This window comes from Protomyctophum parallelum (genome assembly GCF_964188405.1).
Source record: "Protomyctophum parallelum genome assembly, chromosome: 7".
NCBI lineage: Eukaryota > Metazoa > Chordata > Actinopteri > Myctophiformes > Myctophidae > Protomyctophum > Protomyctophum parallelum.
The window spans coordinates 5,037,071-5,060,757 of record NC_139705.1 but is presented as its reverse complement, the minus strand read 5'-3'; the positions used below and the strand labels follow the sequence as shown (position 1 = coordinate 5,060,757).

Below are 23,687 nucleotides of genomic sequence, written 5' to 3'. Positions count from 1 at the left end.
ACTGAGGATTTTTACAATGTAGACATTATAGGAGCAGCTGTGAAGACTATACTAGTGGGTCTTTGTTATACTTTCTTGCTCTGAGGGAGAAGAGATCTCTCTCTCTCTCTCTCTCTCTCTCTCCAGGTCGTCCTCAGACCGTCAGACGAGCCCTCCACCAAGTAAGACAGAAGACACAACAAAGTAACTCACATGACTCATAATGGAACTAGAAAGGTGTGCTCCTCAGAGCACAGGTCTCCGCCAGGTTGGGTCGCCTGTATACCCAGAGCCTGCAAACTTGTGTCCCAAGTCCATGCGTCAGTAGATGTTTAATTAACTGAAAACCACTGGGAGTGGCCGTGCCTGCGGCGACAACCAGGAAACAGACTGGGTGACGACCAGTGGCGTGCACAGACATTTAGAGGGGCAGGTGCTCAAGTGAAAAAAAAAGGGCACCTTGTGCAGCATTTTGGGGCGGGAACCCATTTTGGTGCTTTAGCTATTGAAAAATAGCAGATCTACAAGCTCACGGCAACCCGGGGGGTGGAGAGGGTTGGCCGCTTGGCAGCTGAAACCACTTATTCCGTGAGGAGGAACCCAGAAGCTAACAGACTGCAGTAAAACCTGCAAAGGAGGGTTTTAAAGGTTTTATGACATTAATTTTCATTTATTTTTATTTTTTATTTTAGGTTTTATGACCTCAATTACACCCAAAAAACCTAAACTTTGAACATTCAGTGGATTTTCTGTGGTCTGAAGTTTTCTTTGGGGTTTTTTGGGCCTTTTGAGCTACAATGAAAACAGGCAACACAGTGAAGCAGTGACATCTGCTGGCAAATCCCATTGACATATATGGGATTTGCAGTAAGTGATGTCACTTACTGCCGGCAAATCAGAGCACCTGTTTGAGCCAGAAAACCCCAATCACAGAAAATCTACTGAATGTTAAAAGTTCATGTTTTTTTGGGCGCAATTGAGATTAGAAAACCTAAAGAAAAACAAGAACAATTCCAAAACCTTTTTTTTTATGTCACAATCCCTTTAAAATCAGCCTCGGTGCAGCTCGAGGGGGCTGGCTGTATAGCTCGAGTTGTATACCGAGGCTGAGATGTGTGCTGTTCAGCAGCGGCAACGACGACACAATGCACAGAAGGATTATGCGTTTTTTCTGGTCAGACGAAGGTGGAGGAGCCGGGCCTGGACACTCCCCCACAGCACCAAGAGCCTATACTTAACGTCACCAATATCTTAACAGCCATCTTCCCCATTGACTGTCTCTATAGTCTTGCATCAGACAGTGGCGGGGCTGTAGCATGCCACTTGGACACACATAGGCCGGGGTCTGATCCAGTGTTGTTCTCGTCGACTAAAACTACGAGGAAAAATGTTCGTCGACTACCTTTTTTTCGCTGATGAAAACTAAATGGAAACGAAATGAAAGCTATGCTATCCGTGTTCACATATGTGACGTTAACCTATATGTGACTATATGAGCACGAGTATGACTATGAGTACCAGTAGGGGCGCTGTTGTGCCAGAAACAGAGAGAGAGATAGTGTTGCACTGTTGCCTGCTAATGAGAGAGAGAGAGAGAGAGAGAGAGAGGAGGAGGAGGAGGGAGGGGGAGAGGGGAGTTGCACCACTCAGTTCACACAGGTGTGATCTTTCCTATTAATTTGGTCATTAAGGTCCACAGAATGAGAGGCCTGCTCTGCCCGGAAACATCACGAAAAAAAGGTTATGGCCATTTTTGTATAGCCTATACCACACCATAGAGCACCGAAGTCTGACGTCACTTTCAGTAGAGGGCGTCAATCCCCAGGTTCATGTATTTGGTTGCATTGAAATCCCCATTGAGGCGATTTTAGATCGCCTCATATAACAACTTTGTTTGAAAAATAAACATGTCACCCCGACCGCTTCACTCATATGGATATGAAGAATCAACTGACTGAGAGAAAACGCTAATGTTACTGCTGCTGAATTAGTTAGATTTTCGCTAGAAGCAGACTGTATCATATATGAGTGACTGACTGTTGCAAACGATACAGAGACACCTCCCTGAAAATAACGCCGAGACAGCTTGTTTATTTTTGGACCACAACGCTTATAGTAGACGATATTAAGATCACCCCATGTTATTCTCCATAGAGAAATTACTTCTGTGAACCAGGGGAATCGTCGGGATGAGCGAGTTACGTCAGGACTTCGGTGCTCTATAGACAACCAATATAAGGCAACATTTCCCAATTTTCTCATCATGCTTTAAGTAGCATGTGACAATTGTGACGTGTCAAACTAGGGGGTTTTCATGACTCTGAATCCATTCCAAGTTTTGCATGAAAAACACTCCTTGGCCTATAAATTCGGCTACAGCCACTTGCCAAAATGTGCTCAAATGTGCTGACCTCATCACATTTGTGTTGACCTCATCACATTTTGTGATGACCGTTTTAGGCCAAGGATTGTTTTTCTCAAACTGCACACTTTTCCCTTCAAGGTGGGTAAGCTCTGATCAGATGGTGCGAAGAGCCAATACCTCCCTCTCTCTTCCCTTCTTCAACTGGGGAGGCATACTATCATCCGACAGAGCATTGCTCCGAAGGAGCAATGCTCCGAGGTGCGCTGCGGGTCGGGAGAGGGTTGCGGTTAGGTTTAGGTGTCTGCCCCGGCCGGGGAGGTTAGGGTTAGGGTGAGGGAGGAGGTAGGTTGTCGTTCGGACCAATGCTCCGTCGGATGAAAGGCATGCACTCCTTCAACTGGAGATGTTTGACTGCAGCCGGGAGGATCATGGACCGGACTGAGCCATCATCCAGAACCGCATGTGTACTGAGTGAAACATTGTTGTGCCATAGAAGTACTGGGACAACTGACCTGAGATCAGATTCATACGAGGTTTCCACTGGACACACACTGGTCTGATTAACCCATTCTGACCTGAGATCAGATTCTAAAAATGTCAGTCGTTCTTCGATTTTTCAAAAAATAGCAGACCTACAAGCTCGTATCGCGCCACTCGGTGGCGATATGTAGATCTGCTATTTTTCAATAGGTAAAGCACGACATGATGCTAACACCAACCCGTTCAGAATAGGTTAAGAAGTACACGGTCTGAAGGATTGGAATGATAGAAGTAGATCTTGCTTTGTGGACACGGGAAGGATCCGACCTTGGCTCTGAGTCGGCCACAGGATGCAAGACCCGAAGATGAAAAAAAAAAAGAAGAAAAGAAAAGGTTGGTGTTGCTTTAGCCTACATTTCGTTTTTTTATTGTAATAAAGCTGACTTATTTTGTGTCGTGTATGCAGCAATGTGGTCTGGTTTATTATGACTGTCTGACTGACTGATGATGCGCTCTGCCTCTAATTGGCATTATTGTCTGTCGAGCCCAGCTCACGTTTGTTTTGGGTTAAACCCTGGATTCTCGATGACATTTCACAATGAAAATAACTGAAAAGTGCATGTGATTGTATGTTGCAAAGACACAGATATCTTTAAATTCAAGTTGCTCAAGTTGGACAGCAGTGTGTCAAGTGTGTTTTTTCTCCGCACTAGCACTTTCCAGACTTATAGCATGTCATGTAGACAGCACAATAATTGCATTGTATATAGTCATAGCACTTCATAATACACATTGTACATTGAAGAGGCGGAGGTGTGGGACATGGATTCAGAGGATTCCCAGGTCTGTCTGGCTGAGAAGGAGGCCGTGACTGAAGATGGCCAGCAGAGGGAGCCAGAGCGTGGTTAGAGGCTTGACGACAGAAGTGGCTGGGAATAGGCAGGATGAAGTCGAGAGGAGGTAGAATGGGAATGGACGCACCTGGACTGGTGAGCAGATGATCTGCTGAACTGGATGTATGGCTGAAGGAGACTTCTGTGATTGAGTGGGGGGGGAAGTGAAGCTGACCGGTTCTTCTTGACAGTACTCGGAGGGAGGTTGTATGGAGTTGGTAGTTGGTGAAGTGCTCCTCTGCGGAATTGTCCTCATTAGGTGGGGTGTGTTGAATTCTGACAGACTTCTCTTTCCTGACCAACCGTCTATCCTCCGGTGTGGATGTCCCCACATGCTGAGGCCTGTTGCTCTGTGGGGCTTCTGACCCCTGCCGGCCAATGAGCCTGTATTGGTCTCCTAGGTATAGCAGGGCTCTTCCTGGTGTCTCAACGCTCTCCTCGGGGCCGTGTTGGACTCCTCTGATGACTGAGGGATTCGAGATATTCATTTGAATGCACTACTACCTCCTCAGGGTCGTCATCTGCGTTGGAGTCGGGGGGAAAGTGCTCCCCCTACCGCTCCAACATGGTGGTCATCTAGCTGGCTCCTCCATTTGTTGATTGCCACTTATTAGCAAGGTGAGCTAGCAGGTTGGACCTCTCTCTCCCTTGCCTGCCAAGCTCCTCCATTTTACTTCCTTATGGTCTCCATTTCTTCCTTCCCCTCCATCTCTGCTCTTCCTAGAGCTTCGGCCATATTGGCCAGGTACTCCATGGCCGGTGTGGCCTTTTGTGCGGGGGGCTGTGCCGTCCCATAGCTCTGGGGTTTCTGTCTATCCCTGCCGGGGTAGGCGTTGGGTACTGTTCCTCCACTTTCCTTCTCCTCTTGCAGCATATTTTCGATGTTGTCAGTGTAGTATCCAAGCCCCCAGTTAAGGCTCGAGCCATTGAGTTATAATTATACTTTCCGGGTGCTTCAAAACGCCACTGAGCAACTTCCACTGGGGGGGGGGGACGAGACGACGACGACTAATGCTCCTGTTCGGTCTCTATCCTTCTTTATACTCGGTAATATCAAGTCATTGTCTATTTGGGCAGTCAGCATCCGGCCCGAAGGTCCATACTGAAAAGTGTGTTGTTCAGTGACATTGCTGACCACCCAAAAATGTTCAAATTAAAGAGACTTGACATTGACTTGTTTCAAGGTGATGTTTGGTGTATTTATTTCCACATTTCCAGAAACCATGGTTCTGACAAAACAGGAGAAAAATGGAGCATATCAATACTCAGCATTTAAACAATAAAGTCAGGTATTGCAATAAATCAATTAACTCAAAACATATAACTCAAAGCATAATATAAACAATACAATAAAGAAACAAGGGCTTACATTTTGATCAGTGACGCGTGGCTTGGGTCTGGAGTGGAGAGCTGTGTGAGTGAACTGTGTGTGGAGTGAGTGTTTGTAGGGGAGCACACCTGGGCTGACAATGGCAATCAGCCCAGGGGGCTGATGGCAGACGCCTGTGGGTGATTGGCGCAATTGTGGTGGTGGAAGGGGAGTTGAGTTGTGAATGGTTAGTGGACAGGGTAGCACCATAGTAAGCACCATAAGACAGGGTAGCACCATAGTAAGCACCATACGACAGTGAAGCACCATAGTAAGCACCATAAGACAGGGTAGCACCATAGTAAGCACCATAAGACAGGGAAGCACCGTAGTAAGCACCATAAGACAGGGAAGCACCATAGTAAGCACCATAAGACAGGGTAGCACCATAGTAAGCACCATAAGACAGGGAAGCACCGTAGTAAGCACCATAAGACAGGGAAGCACCATAGTAAGCACCATAAGACAGGGTAGCACCATAGTAAGCACCATAAGACAGGGAAGCACCGTAGTAAGCACCATAAGACAGGGTAGCACCATAGTAAGCACCATAAGACAGGGAAGCACCATAGTAAGCACCATAAGACAGGGAAGCACCATAGTAAGCACCATAAGACAGGGTAGCACCATAGTAAGCACCATAAGACAGGGTAGCACCATAGTAAGCACCATAAGACAGGGTAGCACCATAGTAAGCACCATAAGACAGGGTAGCACCATAGTAAGCACCATAAGACAGGGTAGCACCATAGTAAGCACCATAAGACAGGGTAGCACCATAGTAAGCACCATAAGACAGGGAAGCACCATAGTAAGCACCATAAGACAGGGTAGCACCATAGTAAACATTATAAGACAGGGAAGCACCATAGTAAGCACCATAAGACAGGGAAGCACCATAGTAAGCACCATAAGACAGGGAAGCACCATAGTAAGCACCATAAGACAGGGTAGCACCATAGTAAGCACCATAAGACAGGGAAGCACCATAGTAAGCACCATAAGACAGGGAAGCACCATAGTAAGCACCATAAGACAGGGTAGCACCATAGTAAGCACCATAAGACAGGGAAGCACCATAGTAAGCACCATAAGACAGGGAAGCACCATAGTAAGCACCATAAGACAGGGTAGCACCATAGTAAGCACCATAAGACAGGGTAGCACCATAGTAAGCATTATAAGACAGGGTAGCACCATAGTAAGCACCATAAGACAGGGTAGCACCATAGTAAGCATTATAAGACAGGGTAGCACCGTAGTAAGCACCATAAGACAGGGTAGCACCATAGTAAGCACCATAAGACAGGGTAGCACCATAGTAAGCACCATAAGACAGGGTATCACCGTAGTAAGCACCATAAGACAGGGAAGCACCATAGTAAGCACCATAAGACAGGGTAGCACCATAGTAAGCACCATAAGACAGGGAAGCACCATAGTAAGCACCATAAGACAGGGAAGCACCGTAGTAAGCACCATAAGACAGGGTAGCACCATAGTAAGCACCATAAGACAGGGTAGCACCATAGTAAGCACCATAAGACAGGGAAGCACCATAGTAAGCACCATAAGACAGGGAAGCACCATAGTAAGCACCATAAGACAGGGTAGCACCATAGTAAGCACCATAAGACAGGGTAGCACCATAGTAAGCACCATAAGACAGGGTAGCACCATAGTAAGCACCATAAGACAGGGAAGCACCGTAGTAAGCACCATAAGACAGGGAAGCACCATAGTAAGCACCATAAGACAGGGTAGCACCATAGTAAGCACCATAAGACAGGGTAGCACCGTAGTAAGCACCATAAGACAGGGTAGCACCATAGTAAGCACCATAAGACAGGGTAGCACCATAGTAAGCACCATAAGACAGGGAAGCACCATAGTAAGCACCATAAGACAGGGTAGCACCGTAGTAAGCACCATAAGACAGGGTAGCACCATAGTAAGCACCATAAGACAGGGTAGCACCATAGTAAGCACCATAAGACAGGGTAGCACCATAGTAAGCACCATAAGACAGGGAAGCACCATAGTAAGCACCATAAGACAGGGAAGCACCGTAGTAAGCACCATAAGACAGGGTAGCACCATAGTAAGCACCATAAGACAGGGTAGCACCATAGTAAGCACCATAAGACAGGGTAGCACCATAGTAAGCACCATAAGACAGGGAAGCACCGTAGTAAGCACCATAAGACAGGGAAGCACCATAGTAAGCACCATAAGACAGGGAAGCACCATAGTAAGCACCATAAGACAGGGAAGCACCATAGTAAGCACCATAAGACAGGGTAGCACCGTAGTAAGCACCATAAGACAGGGTAGCACCATAGTAAGCACCATAAGACAGGGTAGCACCATAGTAAGCACCATAAGACAGGGAAGCACCATAGTAAGCACCATAAGACAGGGTAGCACCATAGTAAGCACCATAAGACAGGGTAGCACCATAGTAAGCACCATAAGACAGGGTAGCACCATAGTAAGCACCATAAGACAGGGTAGCACCATAGTAAGCACCATAAGACAGGGTAGCACCATAGTAAGCACCATAAGACAGGGAAGCACCATAGTAAGCACCATAAGACAGGGTAGCACCATAGTAAGCACCATAAGACAGGGTAGCACCATAGTAAGCACCATAAGACAGGGTAGCACCATAGTAAACATTATAAGACAGGGAAGCACCATAGTAAGCACCATACGACAGGGAAGCACCATAGTAAGCACCATAAGACAGGGTAGCACCATAAGACAGGGTAGCACCATAGTAAGCACCATACGACAGGGTAGCACCGTAGTAAGCACCATAAGACAGGGTAGCACCATAGTAGCCTAAGCACCATAAGACAGGGAAGCACCATAGTAAGCACCATAAGACAGGGAAGCACCGTAAGCACCATAAGACAGGGTAGCACCATAGTAAGCACCATAAGACAGGGAAGCACCATAGGAAGCCATACAAAATAAATGTCATGGTATGACCTTGTGATGGCCCCTGCCTGGCCATATTTATTATTATTAGAGATACTTTTGGTTAATGATAGTAAGAGGTGATAACTTCCGCCCAAACAAATAGTCTTTACAGCGTAGGTCTTGCCCAGGGTGCTTGGGTGTTGGCTTCATTGCCAATCAGCACTAATAATTGATGCTCTGGTCACGGAGGCCCCGCCAGGTTCCTTCTCACCTGTGAGGAACTGATCGCCCTCCCAGGATTGGTGGCTGCTCTCGTCTCCATGGCAACGCTGAGGTGGCCCAGCCCTCACTAACCTCGCCTCACCAGGCTTTCCACCACCTCGGAGGAAAGCCTGGTCTCTGTTTCAAAAGTATGATCCTGTCGGGAGCGGATGATATCGTTACGTCATGTTGTAGTATTGAGTATCGACAGACAGGAACAACAGGCGGCGGCAACTTCCTTTTCCCTCTCAATAAAAGCTCTCGTAGCCTGTAGCTTTTATTGAGAGGGAAAAGGAAGTTGCCGCCGCCTGTTGTTCCTGTCTGTCGACTACAAAACAATACTACAACATGACGTAACGATATCATCCGCTCCCGACAGGATCATATACCGACATGAAATGGTGCCCAGGCTAGGCCCCCACTATAAAAGCCAGTCTGAGCCTGACCGTCGCTGCCCCAATCAACCAGTGACTTTGATTATGATTTGAATCCCTTCGGAAAGGATTAGCTTTGCTTAGTTGTAGTTTGTCAATTCAACTCATTGATTATGTAAATATTCATTCATTTATCCACATTTTGTTAATAAATTATATTTTTGCACAAGCTGCTGCTTCTCATTTTCAACATGTTGCTCTGGTCTCTTTATGCCCCTAGAGTAGACACTAACCCCCTTTTTGAAACTATCTCCTTGCCACTCACCCTATACACTTCCACTTGGTTTGAGCATAGCTATATATATAAATAATAGAGATGGAACACTGGATGGGAATCCTGGTGCCGTCTCTATTATTTACACATCTATACTCAAACCAAGTGGAAGTGTATAGGGTCAAAAAGGGCCTATGGGTCGTAACAGACCTATGGTTCAAGAGTTGTAGGCCAAAACATGAATCTGCCACCACCATGAGGCCGATTTGAAAGGGTGCAACCGAACGCTGCGTTTGTGATTTGAGGCCTTTTGTATCAAAACAGGCCACTCCTGCAAATGTTGGAAGCCAATTTTAGTTAATTAGTTAGTTTTAATATTAAAAATCACACCCGTGTGAAGTGAGGGGCGCATTATACTGAATTTATGTGATTGGTACAGCCGATTTGCTCGTCCACATATGACGTACAATTTCCCTTCATTGTCAATGGCATTTAATGTTTGTGTTAACACAAATTTACGTCACATTTGGTGGACATTTGACCTAACTTCGCGTCAACATCCTGCCGTCCACATTCTATTGGGCGCCACCCCTATAGAGGTGAATTCAAAGGGAAAAAGTAGCAGCGGGCGCAGTTTTTCCTTCTACTTGCCGACGGGTTCCCAGATTTCTATAGAGACAATGTGTACTGATTTGCATCATGTTTGGACAAAACCTTTAGGAGTGTTTTGCAAAAAACGGCCCCTTGGTGGCGCTATAATTGGCCGATGGGAAATGTAACGGACCCAGGAATGAAATGGATGAAAGGCTTTTATTTTGAAAGGCTATGTGGGAAAACAGGAAGCTTGCTCACTCACCAGGTTCATACTGTCTGATAAAGAAAGCCCAGCATGCATCACCCAGAGAGAAATGTTTGTTACTCATGTGCTCCAAGCCATGAGCATGGAAGGCTCACCAACAACCTAACCTAACCTCACCACACCAACACAGGATGAAATGGAACAGCACAACAAACAGATCAAGTGAGTGCAGACCAATGAAATAACAAACAAATGAAATGGAAATGGAACTGCCGGATTTTAATTGTTGATTCATTGGTTTTAGTGACTTTTCTGGAGTACATGGTTGAGTGACATTGGGACACCCTGGAACAAGTTAGCACCTAGCTGGAGAGGGAACAAGGTGAATGTTATTTTTATGGTTATTGGTTTGTGTCATGTTGTTGGGGGATCTTGTTTTATTGGTTTATTTATATGGTATTATGGTTTGTTATGAACCTTTTTATTGGTTATTTGTAAACTTCATTGTTTATATGAATGCCTCACATTATTGGTTATGTCTGTCTGTATTGATTATATGTTTGTGTCTTGTTTTTAGTTTTCACGTTGATCTATTAAAGAAACTTCACATCATCAGTTGGCCTTCAACCTCTTTATCCAGCCGGGTTCGCTACAGTGAAAACTTCACCCAACATGGCCCCCCACCCCCCCTGTAAGACATCTACACTGCCTCACAGTCTCAGATTCTGAGATCTGTACATCAGAACTCTGCCTACTTCACCCCTTCAGCCTGCTTCACAGTGGTTAGTGGTCTGATGGTTGATAATTTCAACACAAACACAACAACAGCAAATACATAATTGAACATTACACACAGCTTCAGGAAAAATAAAATAAAGGTTCATACAGAGGAATGTGAACTGGACATTGTCATGCTATTTTGGAAAATGGTTTCAAGTCCTTGTGGCCATGCCTATGAATTATGGTTCTATGTTTATGTAAGGTGGTGACATTATTTATGAAGGTTTCCATACAGTTTGATACTGTGGGTTTTTGATGTTTATGCAAAGGTATTTATGAAGGTTTCCATACAGTTTGATACTGTGGGTTTTTGACGTTTATGCAAAGGTGTAATGCCGTTCATGAAAGGTGCATTCAGTGTTTGATCCGGTACAGAGGTTTTCTTGGGTTCACCTTTTGGGTTCATTTTTGGTCATTTTCTGTGATACATTTTCAAAATGCCAGAAATAAGTGTTGAGGTACATGGGTCTGATCTAGACCAAGAACTTGACAAACAAATGGAAAATGTCAACGAGGAAATTCAGGACTTGAAAGATGCCCTCCAAAGGGAAAATGAATCAGAGGAAAGACAAAAATTAAAGGAAGCCATTCATGATAAAGAACGAACGCTAGCAGATCTCAAAGAAAGATGGACGGACTTACAAGACAAACTTCAGGATGAAACCATAAGCCCTCGACGCAGCAACCGTAAACAAGTTCCAACAGAAAAAATGCTTGCGTATCAAAAGGAAACTACAGATAAAAAGGTCAAAACATTCCTCAGTATGTACGAACAATGGAAGGTCATAGTTTGTACATTAAGGATGAGTTTAAAATCTAATATTCCGGGAAGTGAAATAGAACTCTTAATTGACAAATTGGAAAGAAGCAAGGAGAATGTCTCAAGGCTCTTCATCGAGATTCGGGATCATGTCACGCCAGAAATGGATATGAGGAGGCGGGTTGACTTATGTGAATCCATCACAAAAGACCTTGTGCAAATAGCATACGACATAATGCTGAATGATGATATCAATGTGGAAAATCAACATGATCGCCTTCATGAACTGCGTAACCGTGACTCCTCCCATTCTATTTTTGGTGCTCAGTCACAAGCCAGTTCCAGAAGAAGCCTCCATTCTAGTCACCATTCTAGCACTACATCTATAGCAGCCAGTCGACTAGAGGCAGCAGCTGACCTTGCTGGAAAGGAAGCTGAATATGAGGCCCAAGTGGAAGAACAGAAAAAGAAGGAAGAACTCGAGCAGCTAAAAGCAGAAGAGCAGAAAAAGAAGGGAGAACTCGAGCAGCTACAAGCAGCAAGAGGAGTCAAGGTAGCTCGAGCTAAACTAAGGATTTATGATCAGGCAATACAAGAGGAGGCTGCCATTCGGGACAACAGCTATCCTAACACCAATATAGGAGAGTCTGCCATCTCAAAGGAAATCCAGCACTCAGACATCATTACACCAAACGTACCCCTTGACATTATTTCTGTCACCCAGGCAATTCAAAGCAGTATGGTTTTAAACAGACTTCCCATTCCTGAACCATTCATATTTACTGGAGAACCCATAAGCTTCATTGAATGGAAGGCTTCATTTTGCTCGTTGATTGATCATAGGCCCATTTCACCTGCAGAAAAATTGTATTACCTAAAGAGATACGTGGGTGGATCGGCTCGTAAGGTTCTGGAGGGTACCTTCTATAGGAGCGATGGGGAGGCCTATCGTGAAGCCTGGGACAGACTACAACAGCGCTATGGACAGCCGTTTACTATTCAGAGAGCCTTCAGAGAGAAACTTACAAGATGGCCTAAGATTCAGAACAGAGATGCCCTAGGACTGCAGGAATTTGCAGACTTTCTAAAAACTTGCCAAGATGCCATGCCTCACGTGAAGGGTTTAGAAATTTTGAATGACTGCGAGGAAAATCAAAGGCTCATTCAAAAGCTACCCGAATGGACAGCTTCCATGTGGAATCGGCAAGTAGCTCAGCGTCTGCATAATAACGAGGATTTTCCCAGTTTCAAAACATTCTCTGATTTTGTTTGCTTGGAGGCGGAAATTGCATGTAACCCAATAACATCTTCCCACGCTCTCAGATCTTCAGATTCCAACATGGAAAAAATACATCACAGAGAAACACAGGGGAACAATGCTAGGGTTTTCCATACTCAAGCTGACCCGGATGGCGCCTATCAATATCCAAAGAGTTCAAAACCTCCATGCATGCTCTGCCAAGACGGCACGCATCAACTTCAGGGCTGCTTAAGGTTTACGGCAATGTCTTTGGAGGAGCGACATAACTATGTGAGGGAAAGGGGACTCTGTTACGGATGCCTGAGATCCGGCCATATCTCTAAACGTTGTCGTTATCCCCATGTGTGTGAGGTCTGTGAGGCAAAACACCCTACCTGCCTCCATGATTTCAGTCGTGGCAGGGATACACATGCACCTATTACAGCTCCAGCAGAAGACGATACTAACGGTTTAACTGAAGTAACATCACTTAGTGTGGCCAGGGATGGATCTCTTAACACCTCTATGGTTGTACCAGTATGGGTATCGACTAAGAAGGAACCAAATATAGAGAAACTTGCCTATGCCATGCTAGACACTCAAAGTGATACAACTTTCATTGAAAGGGGTTTTAGCCAGTCTTTGAGAGCAGAAACTTATCCAGTTAAACTGAAACTGAATACAATGAGTGGAAGTAATACTCTTATCAACAGTGAAAGGACCTCAGACCTCCGAGTCAGGGGATATAATTCAACCACCTTTTTGGACCTTCCACTAGCCTACACAAAGGACTGGATACCCGCCAATCGGTCTCACATTCCCACTTGTGAAACGGCGAGGCAGTGGAATCATCTCTTGGAGATAGCAGATGAGATGCCATCGCTCAAAGACTGTGACGTATGCCTGTTAATAGGCTATAATTGTTCTGCAGCACTCGCACCTAAACGTGTCATTCTGGGAAAACCAAATGAACCATTCGCTGTTAAAACTGATCTGGGGTGGAGTATTGTAGGATGCTCCTTGCCACGTCCCCATTTTTCAAACCCCATAAGTATGTGTCACAGAGTCATCACCAAAGAGCTACCCCCAATCACCCCTGCTGATGCTATACGCATGTTAGAGTCTGACTTTAAGGACGGTGATGCAGATGGCAAAACAGTATCCCAAGATGATATTGCTTTCCTCAACATAATGAATGAAGGTATTCACGAAACCACAGCCACTGGAGTAGGAAACGACAGTGAGACCACGGATATTATGGCCAATCCTGACAGTAGTGTAACTCTAACCGAAACCGCAGCCACTAGAGTGGAAAATGACAGTGCCAGTGATCTTCATGAGTTGGAATCGAACAAGGAACCAGACGAGAATTTAAAGGAAGTCGAAAAAGAAAGTTTGGATGCGTCTACTGCTGGATCCACTATCAAGAATCAATTGGATGAGACCCCCAAACTATTGGATGAGACCCCCAAACTAGAGGACAAAGGAAAGCATGACTCTTCACCAGTTGTTCATGATCCAGAAGAGAAGAAGTCAGTTCAGGAGAAAACTGAAGAAAGAGAACCAAAAAATGACCCTAAATTTGTCAAACAGAAAATCAAGCCTTCTAAAACGTCAGAAAGAAAGGATGATTCATCACCAGTTCATGATGCAGAAGAGAAGAAGTCGGTTCAGGAGAAAGCTGAAACTGAAGAAACAAAACCAAAAAAATGTCCCCTCAAGGCCTTCTTTGATGAGGGTGGCCCACGTAAGGTGGGAGAAAGACTGCAGGCCCCATTCCTGCCGATTATTTTAAATGAATATGGGGTCACGTAATTTCATGTAAAATCATTTATTTATGCAACATGTTTTTAAAGCACTAAATGATTTGGTGGGAGTGTAACGGACCCAGGAATGAAATGGATGAAAGGCTTTTATTTTGAAAGGCTATGTGGGAAAACAGGAAGCTTGCTCACTCACCAGGTTCATACTGTCTGATAAAGAAAGCCCAGCATGCATCACCCAGAGAGAAATGTTTGTTACTCATGTGCTCCAAGCCATGAGCATGGAAGGCTCACCAACAACCTAACCTAACCTCACCACACCAACACAGGATGAAATGGAACAGCACAACAAACAGATCAAGTGAGTGCAGACCAATGAAATAACAAACAAATGAAATGGAAATGGAACTGCCGGATTTTAATAGTTGATTCATTGGTTTTAGTGACTTTTCTGGAGTACATGGTTGAGTGACATTGGGACACCCTGGAACAAGTTAGCACCTAGCTGGAGAGGGAACAAGGTGAATGTTATTTTTATGGTTATTGGTTTGTGTCATGTTGTTGGGGGATCTTGTTTTATTGGTTTATTTATATGGTATTATGGTTTGTTATGAACCTTTTTATTGGTTATTTGTAAACTTCATTGTTTATATGAATGCCTCACATTATTGGTTATGTCTGTCTGTATTGATTATATGTTTGTGTCTTGTTTTTAGTTTTCACGTTGATCTATTAAAGAAACTTCACATCATCAGTTGGCCTTCAACCTCTTTATCCAGCCGGGTTCGCTACAGGAAAACCTTTGGGCAGAGTTTCTGCTCTGGCCTAAAGTTCCAACAGTGCCAGAGATTAGCTGCTCACAGACAGTTGGACGGAAACAGACATATACACACACACACACGCGCGCGGATGGACGAGCAGGGGGGCGAAAACCGGGCCACAGCCTTCGGCCTGGTGGAAACAAACATAGCATTTTCTTATCACCTGCCAGGTAGCAATCAGTAGCATGATATATAACCCATTCTGAACGGGCACCCATTTTGGTGTCAGCATCATGTTATGCTTTAGCTATTGAAAAATAGCAGATCTACAAGCTCATATCGCGCCACCGAGTGGCGCGATACGAGCTTGTAGGTCTGCTATTTTTGAAAAATCGAAGAACGACTGACATTTTTAGAATCTGATCTCAGGTCAGAATGGGTTAATCAGACCAGTGTGTGTCCAGTGGAAACCTCGTATGAATCTGATCTCAGGTCAGAATGGGATAATAGAATAGAATACAATAGAACAGTAAAGCACTATAGTAGTAGGCGTGACCGTCACCTTGTGAGGTGACGCTATTGGGTCTCAGTGGACCCATGGGGAGGTGCTGACAGGTTGATCCTGGTCCGGCAGCGTCCCAGTGGTTACCGACCGTAGCGTACGGAGCATGCGGGAGCATGGTAGATCGCCCCCGGCTGGCCCCTCCTCCTCCTCCTCCTCCTCCTCCTCCTCCTCGTTGGCTGCTCTGCCTGCACGATGGTGAGGGAGCGGAGAAAAGACGATCCGACTTCAGGTGCAGATTGTTGTGGATCTCCTTGAAGATTCGCACCTGAAAGAGACGAGGGAGGAGAGACATATGGCAGATAGAATGTTGTAAGTGAATTTTAAACACAAATTCATAGCTCCGATATATTATCTAATCAAATCCCCCTTTAGCCAAGAGAGATATTAGGCTTCATGATTCATCAACCATGGCTGTACCCTGATACATTCACCCTCCTTTGACCTCCCCTATAACTGGAAACGCTGCCTGGGAAACTAGACTGGGATCAACTCGTTTGGGAGTTTTCTGATTTGGTTTTAGAGCAGTGTTTCTCAACCTTTTTCGAGCCAGTGCCTCTATCCAATATCCAGGTCCCTTATTATTACCAACCCCCGCCCAATTCAAATGTAAGCTTCATTCTTATTGTGTATCGTGTTGCCTTTATACGTTTTGAAAACATTTCCAAAAATCACATTTGAAATAGACTGTTAGTAGCCTATAGGTGTGATTATTACAGTATGCAGTTATTAGCCTGCAGTACTTCCCAGGGAGACGACACATCACACGCGCGTGAAGTGAGTGGTGCCTTTCATCGCAATGGTGATGTCTGATGATGTCACAGACAACATGACGTCACAGACATTTTGTGCACAAACGGGCAGACGGACGGACGGACAGACGGACAGACAGACAGAGCACCACTCAGCATTATAAATATAATTGTATATGGATGGATGTCAGGCCCTGTCACATCAGGCTCCTCTCACATGCACTGAATGTCACGACCCCGTCACACTTTCAGGCCCCTGACATCCCTGATGTGGTGTCACGTTATCAGTCTGTTGTATACTTTTATTATGTAGTCTTGTCCTAGTGTTTCCTGTTTTCCCTAGTTACTGTTCTGCCTGTCTTGTCCTGTCCTGTGATTACTAGTTGTCTCCACCTGTGTCCTGTTAGTCTCCCAGCCAATCCCAGTGTTGATTGTTGTTCTGTTGCACCTGTGTCTAGTCTTTATAAACCTCCCTGTGTTCAGTGTTCCCTTGTCAGATTATAAATCATTGTTACTGTGTTTGTCCTGCTACACTTTACTGTGAGTTTATGTTAATAAATATATTGGACTGCATCAGTTTGCCTGCTTGGTTCTGCTTCTGGGTCCTCACCTGACACACCGTGTGGGCCTGACACTATTGTGGCAGGGCTGTGACAGGGCTTTGATAGACTCTGTCACATCCCTGTGTGACATGGCCTGACATCACTGTGACAGGGACTTACAGCAGGCCACTGACACAGAAACATAGCTTTTTCAGAAAACTGTCAAATGGGGTTAATAGGCAGGCAGCTACTGTAAAGCACATGGAACGCCTGATGATGCTGAAGGCTACTGGAAAGGCAAACATCTACTGCTCAGCCATGAATTATCCGCCACCATGCCGTGGTCACAGAACATATTGACTTGAGCTCAGGGTCTTAAGACAGGGGCTATATTCGTGCTACTGCATACATCACTGCAGACATTGAATGTAAATGAAACTAGAAAAAGTGCCCTTCTGGGCACAGGTCTCCACCAGGAGGATAGGAGAGTGTGTGATGTTTGGCAAAATGTTTAGGAGTAATTTAAACATGTTTGTTTGGGTGTGTGTGTGTGTGTGACGTTTACAATGCCACAGCAAAAGTGGAACAAAACAATGAAAATTAGAGGTAAAAACACTTTTCGGCCAGTTATAGCGCCACCTTGAGGCTGAGTTGAAATTGTTCATGTGGCATTTCGTCCTCGGCCTAGTGTGATTGTGGGTGCACAATTTCAGGGAAATCACGCGATGTGTTCATGATTTGCAGAATTTTGTTTGAAACTGAGCACTCCTGTGAACTTTGGAAGCCAATCTTAACCAATCAGGATGGAGTGTGAGAAATCTGAAAGACCGGTTTCATTGAATGGCTCTAGAGAGACTGTGTACCAATTTGCGCGATGTTTGGACAAAATCTGTAGGTGTACTGTGCAAACCGCCCGGGGGGGGGGGCAGGAAAATAGTATGTTAATTGTTAAAGATGGAGTGCCACAATTTTTGTATTTTTTCCCAGTTTTTCATGTGTCTATGAGGTGACAGTACTTCATTAGACATCCTGGAGTCGTTTTTATGTGCAATGGTGTATTCACTTTGTATTTAGGGTTTCTTCCTGGAGACTTGACAGTCAAACGGGCCAATGAAATAAACAGTAATATAGTGACATCACACTATCAGCCCCTCCCCTAACCCCCCTTTATCATACAACTACAGCTGTGGGTGTGGCTTCAGTTCACCCATCACCACCCACCAGGCAAACCAAGCATACTTAATGAAGTGGTGGGCGTGCCCACATAAAAACAACATTTTAACAAATACTGTACACATTTTTGGAATTTTTGGAAAGATTATGGGCTCCATTAAGCAATTCATATAATATAACATATAATATTACAGTTTTATAAGCTGGGGGCGTGTGGAAAGTCATATAGCAATTTTAAGCATGTTAAGAAGCTCTTTCGACACCCCGTGGATTGCGCAAAACGGCCTTGAATTAGTCATGGGAGTGTTTAAGGCGTGTTTGAGACGTACCCAATCAACATGTCCGTACTATTCTCTTTACCAGTCAGCTGATGTCACATACGGAATGCGCACTTTGGGGATCGTGGTATTACATTTCTTCAGGCTGGCACCATAGAAGACATGACATGACTTTGTCACATTTGGGTTAATTATTCCTATTGCACTGCATGCTGTCACCTTTATGCCTCAAAATAATTTGTTTCTATTGAAAAACACCAGTAAAATAACGTTTATTATATTTTATTTCATTCAAGTCATGATGAAGGAATGAGTTGAATGCTGCTGCTTAATGCTGTGCCTGTGGCCCCGATGGTATATGGTCTTCGCTCGTAGCATTTTATTGAAGAAGACTTGAATCGGGTGTGATACAGCATATGAAGATATGGAGATGTTTTTATTTATTTTTAAGGTTGAGAAATGAAAGAATTATGGCTGTTTCTAATCTCAACATTTTACAAAAAAAAGATGTTGCCATGTCTCATAGAAACAAGTAAATAGGTCTATAAAAATATGCGCATATAACAGGGGTATGTAACCTATTTTAAATGAAGTGCCATGTTTTTATTTTCTAGATAGTGAGTCTGCCATATCCAGATTAATTTGAATGACACCACATTAAAATAAAAAAACATATTTTGATTGTCCACAAATATAAAGTTCTTCCTTCTTTTTAAATATGTTCTTGCACATTGTTATAATGATCATTATATATCCCCCTGCAGTCAGAGTTCATAGTTTTAATGAATGAATGTGATGCATTGTGAGCTGGTATAGATCTGCTATTTTCAAAAGTAATCTTGGAAATTTTTAATTTAATTTTTGGATTAGCTGTCCTTAGTTGGGCAAATGCATTCATCTGGGGATCCTTGACATGGGAATGTGCTGTGTGAGGATCACTGGTTTAAACAACATTAGGAGAAAAGCCTTAAATGTAAGTCGCTCTGGATTAAGAGCGTCTGCTAAATGCCTAAATTGTAAATTGTAAATTGTAAAGCCCAAATAACCACTTTAGAAACAAGAAAAGCATTAAACAGTGCTTTTTGCGTTTATGAGGTGGTCAGACCCACAATCGTTATGCGCTGAGTGTTTTTAGGTCAAGGGGCTTAATAGCAAATTGCGCAAAGCGAAAATAATTAACATATGGACACTCCCACAATGCTAAAATATTCAGGAACGCCGTATGCCATATGTGTGTGCCTTCAACACGGGCCGATATGCCTTTCATAATATACGATTGTGCGCAGAGCGAGGGCAATTTATGTATTACCCCATTGTAAAACGGATCTTCAAAATGGCACCCTATACCTCCTTATATAACAATAAGACCTGATGATCATGTTTTAGGGTGGGGAAAAAATTACGGCACTCCATCTTTAAATGCAGTCCACCTAAATGTTTTTGCATTCGCAGGCAATTTAACGAATCATAATTTGAGTATATAGGCCTTAACCCATTCTGAACGGGCACCCATTTTGGTGTTGGCATCATGTTATGCTTTAGCTATTGAAAAATAGCAGATCTACAAGCTCATATCGCGCCACCGAGTGGCGCGATACGAGCTTGTAGGTCTGCTATTTTTGAAAAATCTAAAAAAAACGACTGACATTTTTAGAATCTGATCTCAGGTCAGAATGGGTTCATCAGACCAGTGTGTGTCCGGCGGAAACCTCGTATGAATCTGATCTCAGGTCAGAATGGGTTAAGGAAAGGAACACAGCAGTCACTTCTGTCCTCTCTTCTCTTTCATTTTTATTTCACTGTTCTTACTTGGCAGATAGTGATGATGAGGACGGGGAGGATGAAGACAGCCACGGTCATCCAGGTGACGTATGCCTTGAGGCCCCAGGAGCCCGTAAAGTTGCCCCAGCATTCAAACACACCCGGGGCCACCTCTGAACGAGAGAAGATGAATAGCTGAAGGAGGAGGAGGAGAAGTCGGAGTGAGTGAAATAGCGAAGGGGCTGAATTAAAGGTGTTTCACGGCCTTTCTTTTTTTGCATGCACCACAGACGTTCTTTCAACCCATTTTGGGGCGGGAACCCCTTTTTGGTGTTAGCATTCTGTTATGCTTTAGCTATTGAAAAATAGCAGACCTACAAGCTCATAGCGCGCCACCGATTGGCACGCTACGAGCTTGTAGGTCTGCTATTTTTGAAAAATCGAAGAACGACTGACATGGCTTTTTCAGAAAACTGTCAGGATGTAGAAGACATTTTTAGAATCTGCTCTCAGGCCTTAAGTTGCTTGATTCAATATTTTTATATTTATATTTTAATACATTATTAATTTGCTCAGAAACTCTCTCTGTCTCTCTCTCTCTCAGCAAAGCCCAGAGTGATAGTGGGGTATATATAACCTGTGGCAAGCTGAATAGAAGTGACAGTCCCCATGCGAACAGTATGAAGTGGTTCCAGCGATGAGTGGCTCCGCCGCGGTACGCCTGAAGGGGGCAGCAGATCGCATAGTGGCGGTCGACCGTCATGGCAACGATCATGTAGGAGGAGGCAAACATTCCGAGCACCTGGAGGTATTTGACCAGTCGACACAGTACGTCAGGGCCCGGGAAACGGCCTCTTGCATCCCACACCAGCTGAGGCAACACCTGATGGATAGATTGATAGACAGATATAGATATGTGTCACAGGTTCCCACTCACACTACACTTATGAAAGATGTTATGCACTACTTGCAATTGGAAAAGATAAAGTTTGAATTGAGAGGGAGTGAAGATAGATTTTACCAGACATGGCAACCCTTCATTGACCATTTCAATAGGTGCACGCTAACCCCTCCTACACAATAGATAACATATTAGAAAATTGGAAAGAAAAGTAAAGAAAAAAAAAGGAACTGAGGATTTTATTTTATTTTATTTATTCTCATTTAAAAAGAAATGTCTGTAATTCTGTTAATTTACAACAACGTGTTGGGAAAGTTTTGAGAGCAAGAGTGTCTGTCCTGTGGTCTTTGTTTTGTTTGTCTGTTCACATTTGTCGTTGTTTAACTGTTTTTTTGTTTTTTCGTTTTTATCACATTTATATATCTTTTTTATTATGTATTGTATGTGGAATTTACATTACCTGTCTTTATCTTTCATTTTATAACTGAATAACTCATTATTATTGTCAAAGATTGTCATATAAGTTGTCATATACAAAAATTGCCTAATAAAAACAGTATTAAAAAAAAAAAGATATAGATATGTGCATAGATAGGCCTATACTAGGTTATTGTTTATTGTTTATAAGGATCCCCATTAGCTTTTGCCTTGACAAAAGCTAGTCTTCCTGGGGTCCGACACAGACAAACATTTAACATTTAACAAAGGCAATACTTACAATTGTTTACAAACACTAACTCAAAATAAAACATATAGTAAAATAAAATATAAAATAAGAAAATAAAAAACATAGGAGAAATAAAAAACAAAGAAAAACATAGCAAAAGATCTTGTATTTGTATTGGTTATGCACTTTGGTAGTGCATTCCAACCTATTATTGCTCCATAGATAATAGAAGATTTAAGAATATTTGTTCTTGGTTTAGGTGCCATGTGCATTTGTGGTTCAACAAAGCTAGTCAAAGCAAAGTTCTTTGTTTACCCAGGGAAGTGGACTAAGCTCGAAATGCTTGTTTACAGCCACACCCTGCTCATAGAACATTTCATGGTAGGGGTTCAATGCCTTGTCCAAAGGGCACTTCAGCTGTGGTAATTTATAACGTGCCGGTCCGGGGATTCGAACTGGCGACCTTCCAGTATCAAGACCGCTCTGCAAACCGTTTGGCCACCGCTGCCCCATGTCCACTGATACATGTCCGTCCGTCCATCTGTCTAGTATACATACATACAACACTCGGGAATCGAACCCGGGTCTCCCACGTGGAAAGCCCACATCTTAACCACTAAGCCAAAGGCAATTGCCTATATGGCCCGGGGGAGATATTAGACGTTTGAGGCCATCAGGATGAGGCATGTGAGCCACTCTGTTGCCCTATACACACTCACACCCCTTCTGACCTCCTCCACCGGGGAAACCCGCTCCGGGTCACGGCACCGACTTTAACACCCGCAAATCGAACCCGGCCCCCGGGTCTCCCATGTGGGAAAGCCAACATCTTAACCACTAAGCCAACGGCAATTGCTTATATGGCTTGGGGGAAGATATTAGACTTGTGAGGCCATCAGGCTGAGGCTGTGAGCCACTCTGCTACACATAAATACATACATAAGTACGCTCGCACGCACGCGCATGCCTCAGCCATGCCTATATGCTCGGACACAAACGGAATTCGCGCGCGCACGCACACACACACACACACACACACACACACAGGCTATACTGTCCATTCATTGATTCATTCCGTGCCTTATTATGCTAACCTGGAACAGTGCCACCACCAGGTCTGCCAGACAGAGGTTGAGCATGAACTGGTGGAGCGGCGAGTGCTGCTGCCTCCTCCTGAGCAGGGCCACCAGCACCAGCCCGTTCCCCAGCAGCGCCAGGAGCAGCACCACGGCCAGCACCACCACCTCGGCCGCGGCCAGCGCGTCGTCCCGCTGCCACGCGGCGGTGGCGTTCAGAGGCGCCGAGGTCATCACGGACGCGGACGTCGCCGCAGTCGAAACGCTGCCATTGTTGTTGTTGGACGGGGCGGAGTCCATCGCCGGGGAAACCGACATCAGGGCCTATAGCTGCGGAGAGACGTCCGAAACGGGTGTGTGGGGGGGGAGACAAGGAGGGTCAGTGGGTGTTATAGGGTGTTAGTGGAATTACTTCACATCAGGGGTTCTCACAGTGGGAGTCGGGGGACCCCCAGGGGGTCCTTAATTGAGGATGTCCCCAAATTGTAGGGTATATGGAAAAGATGTTTTGTGTAGTGTAGTGTAGTCACGGTTAAACCATGGTCATTCATTTTCTGTTGACAACGTTTGATCGTAGGGGGAACAAGTAGCCATGAGGCCCATAGGGCAGGAGCCTATCTCCTGTTTCTGTAGCCATGAGGCCCATAGGGCAGGAGCCTATCTCCTGTTTCTGTAGCCATGAGGCCCATATAGGGAAGGAGCCTATCTCCTGTTTCTGTAGCGTGAGGCAGCTTGACGTACAAGTACACCCCCTGGACATGATGCTAGTATGTCGCAGGGACTTATACCCCCAATCCAACCCTTTGATGCTGAGTGTCAAGCAGGGAGGCACTGGGTCCCATTTTTTACAGTCTTTTGGTATGACCCGGCCGGGGATCGAACCCCGACCTCCCAGTCTCAGGGCGGACACTCTAACCACAAGGCCGCACTGAGCTGGCCACCAAGTGGTCCC

The 23,687-nt window shown here is 44.6% G+C and overlaps 1 protein-coding gene across 1 annotated transcript in view; it reads right to left on the bottom strand.

The window, feature by feature from the left end:
• The window catches only part of LOC310861417 (vasopressin V2 receptor-like), a gene marked incomplete at both ends in the record, with an annotated part of 25,720 nt that extends 2,667 nt beyond the window's left edge, over positions 1-23,053 (bottom strand). The window contains 4 exons of the mRNA XM_083768845.1: positions 15,586-15,853; positions 20,140-20,286; positions 20,729-20,974; positions 22,754-23,053. Of these exons, the coding sequence (XP_083624971.1) occupies positions 15,586-15,853; positions 20,140-20,286; positions 20,729-20,974; positions 22,754-23,053 (961 nt within the window). The remainder of the gene's footprint in view (positions 1-15,585; positions 15,854-20,139; positions 20,287-20,728; positions 20,975-22,753) is intronic.
• Between the last annotated feature and the right edge of the window lie 634 nt (positions 23,054-23,687).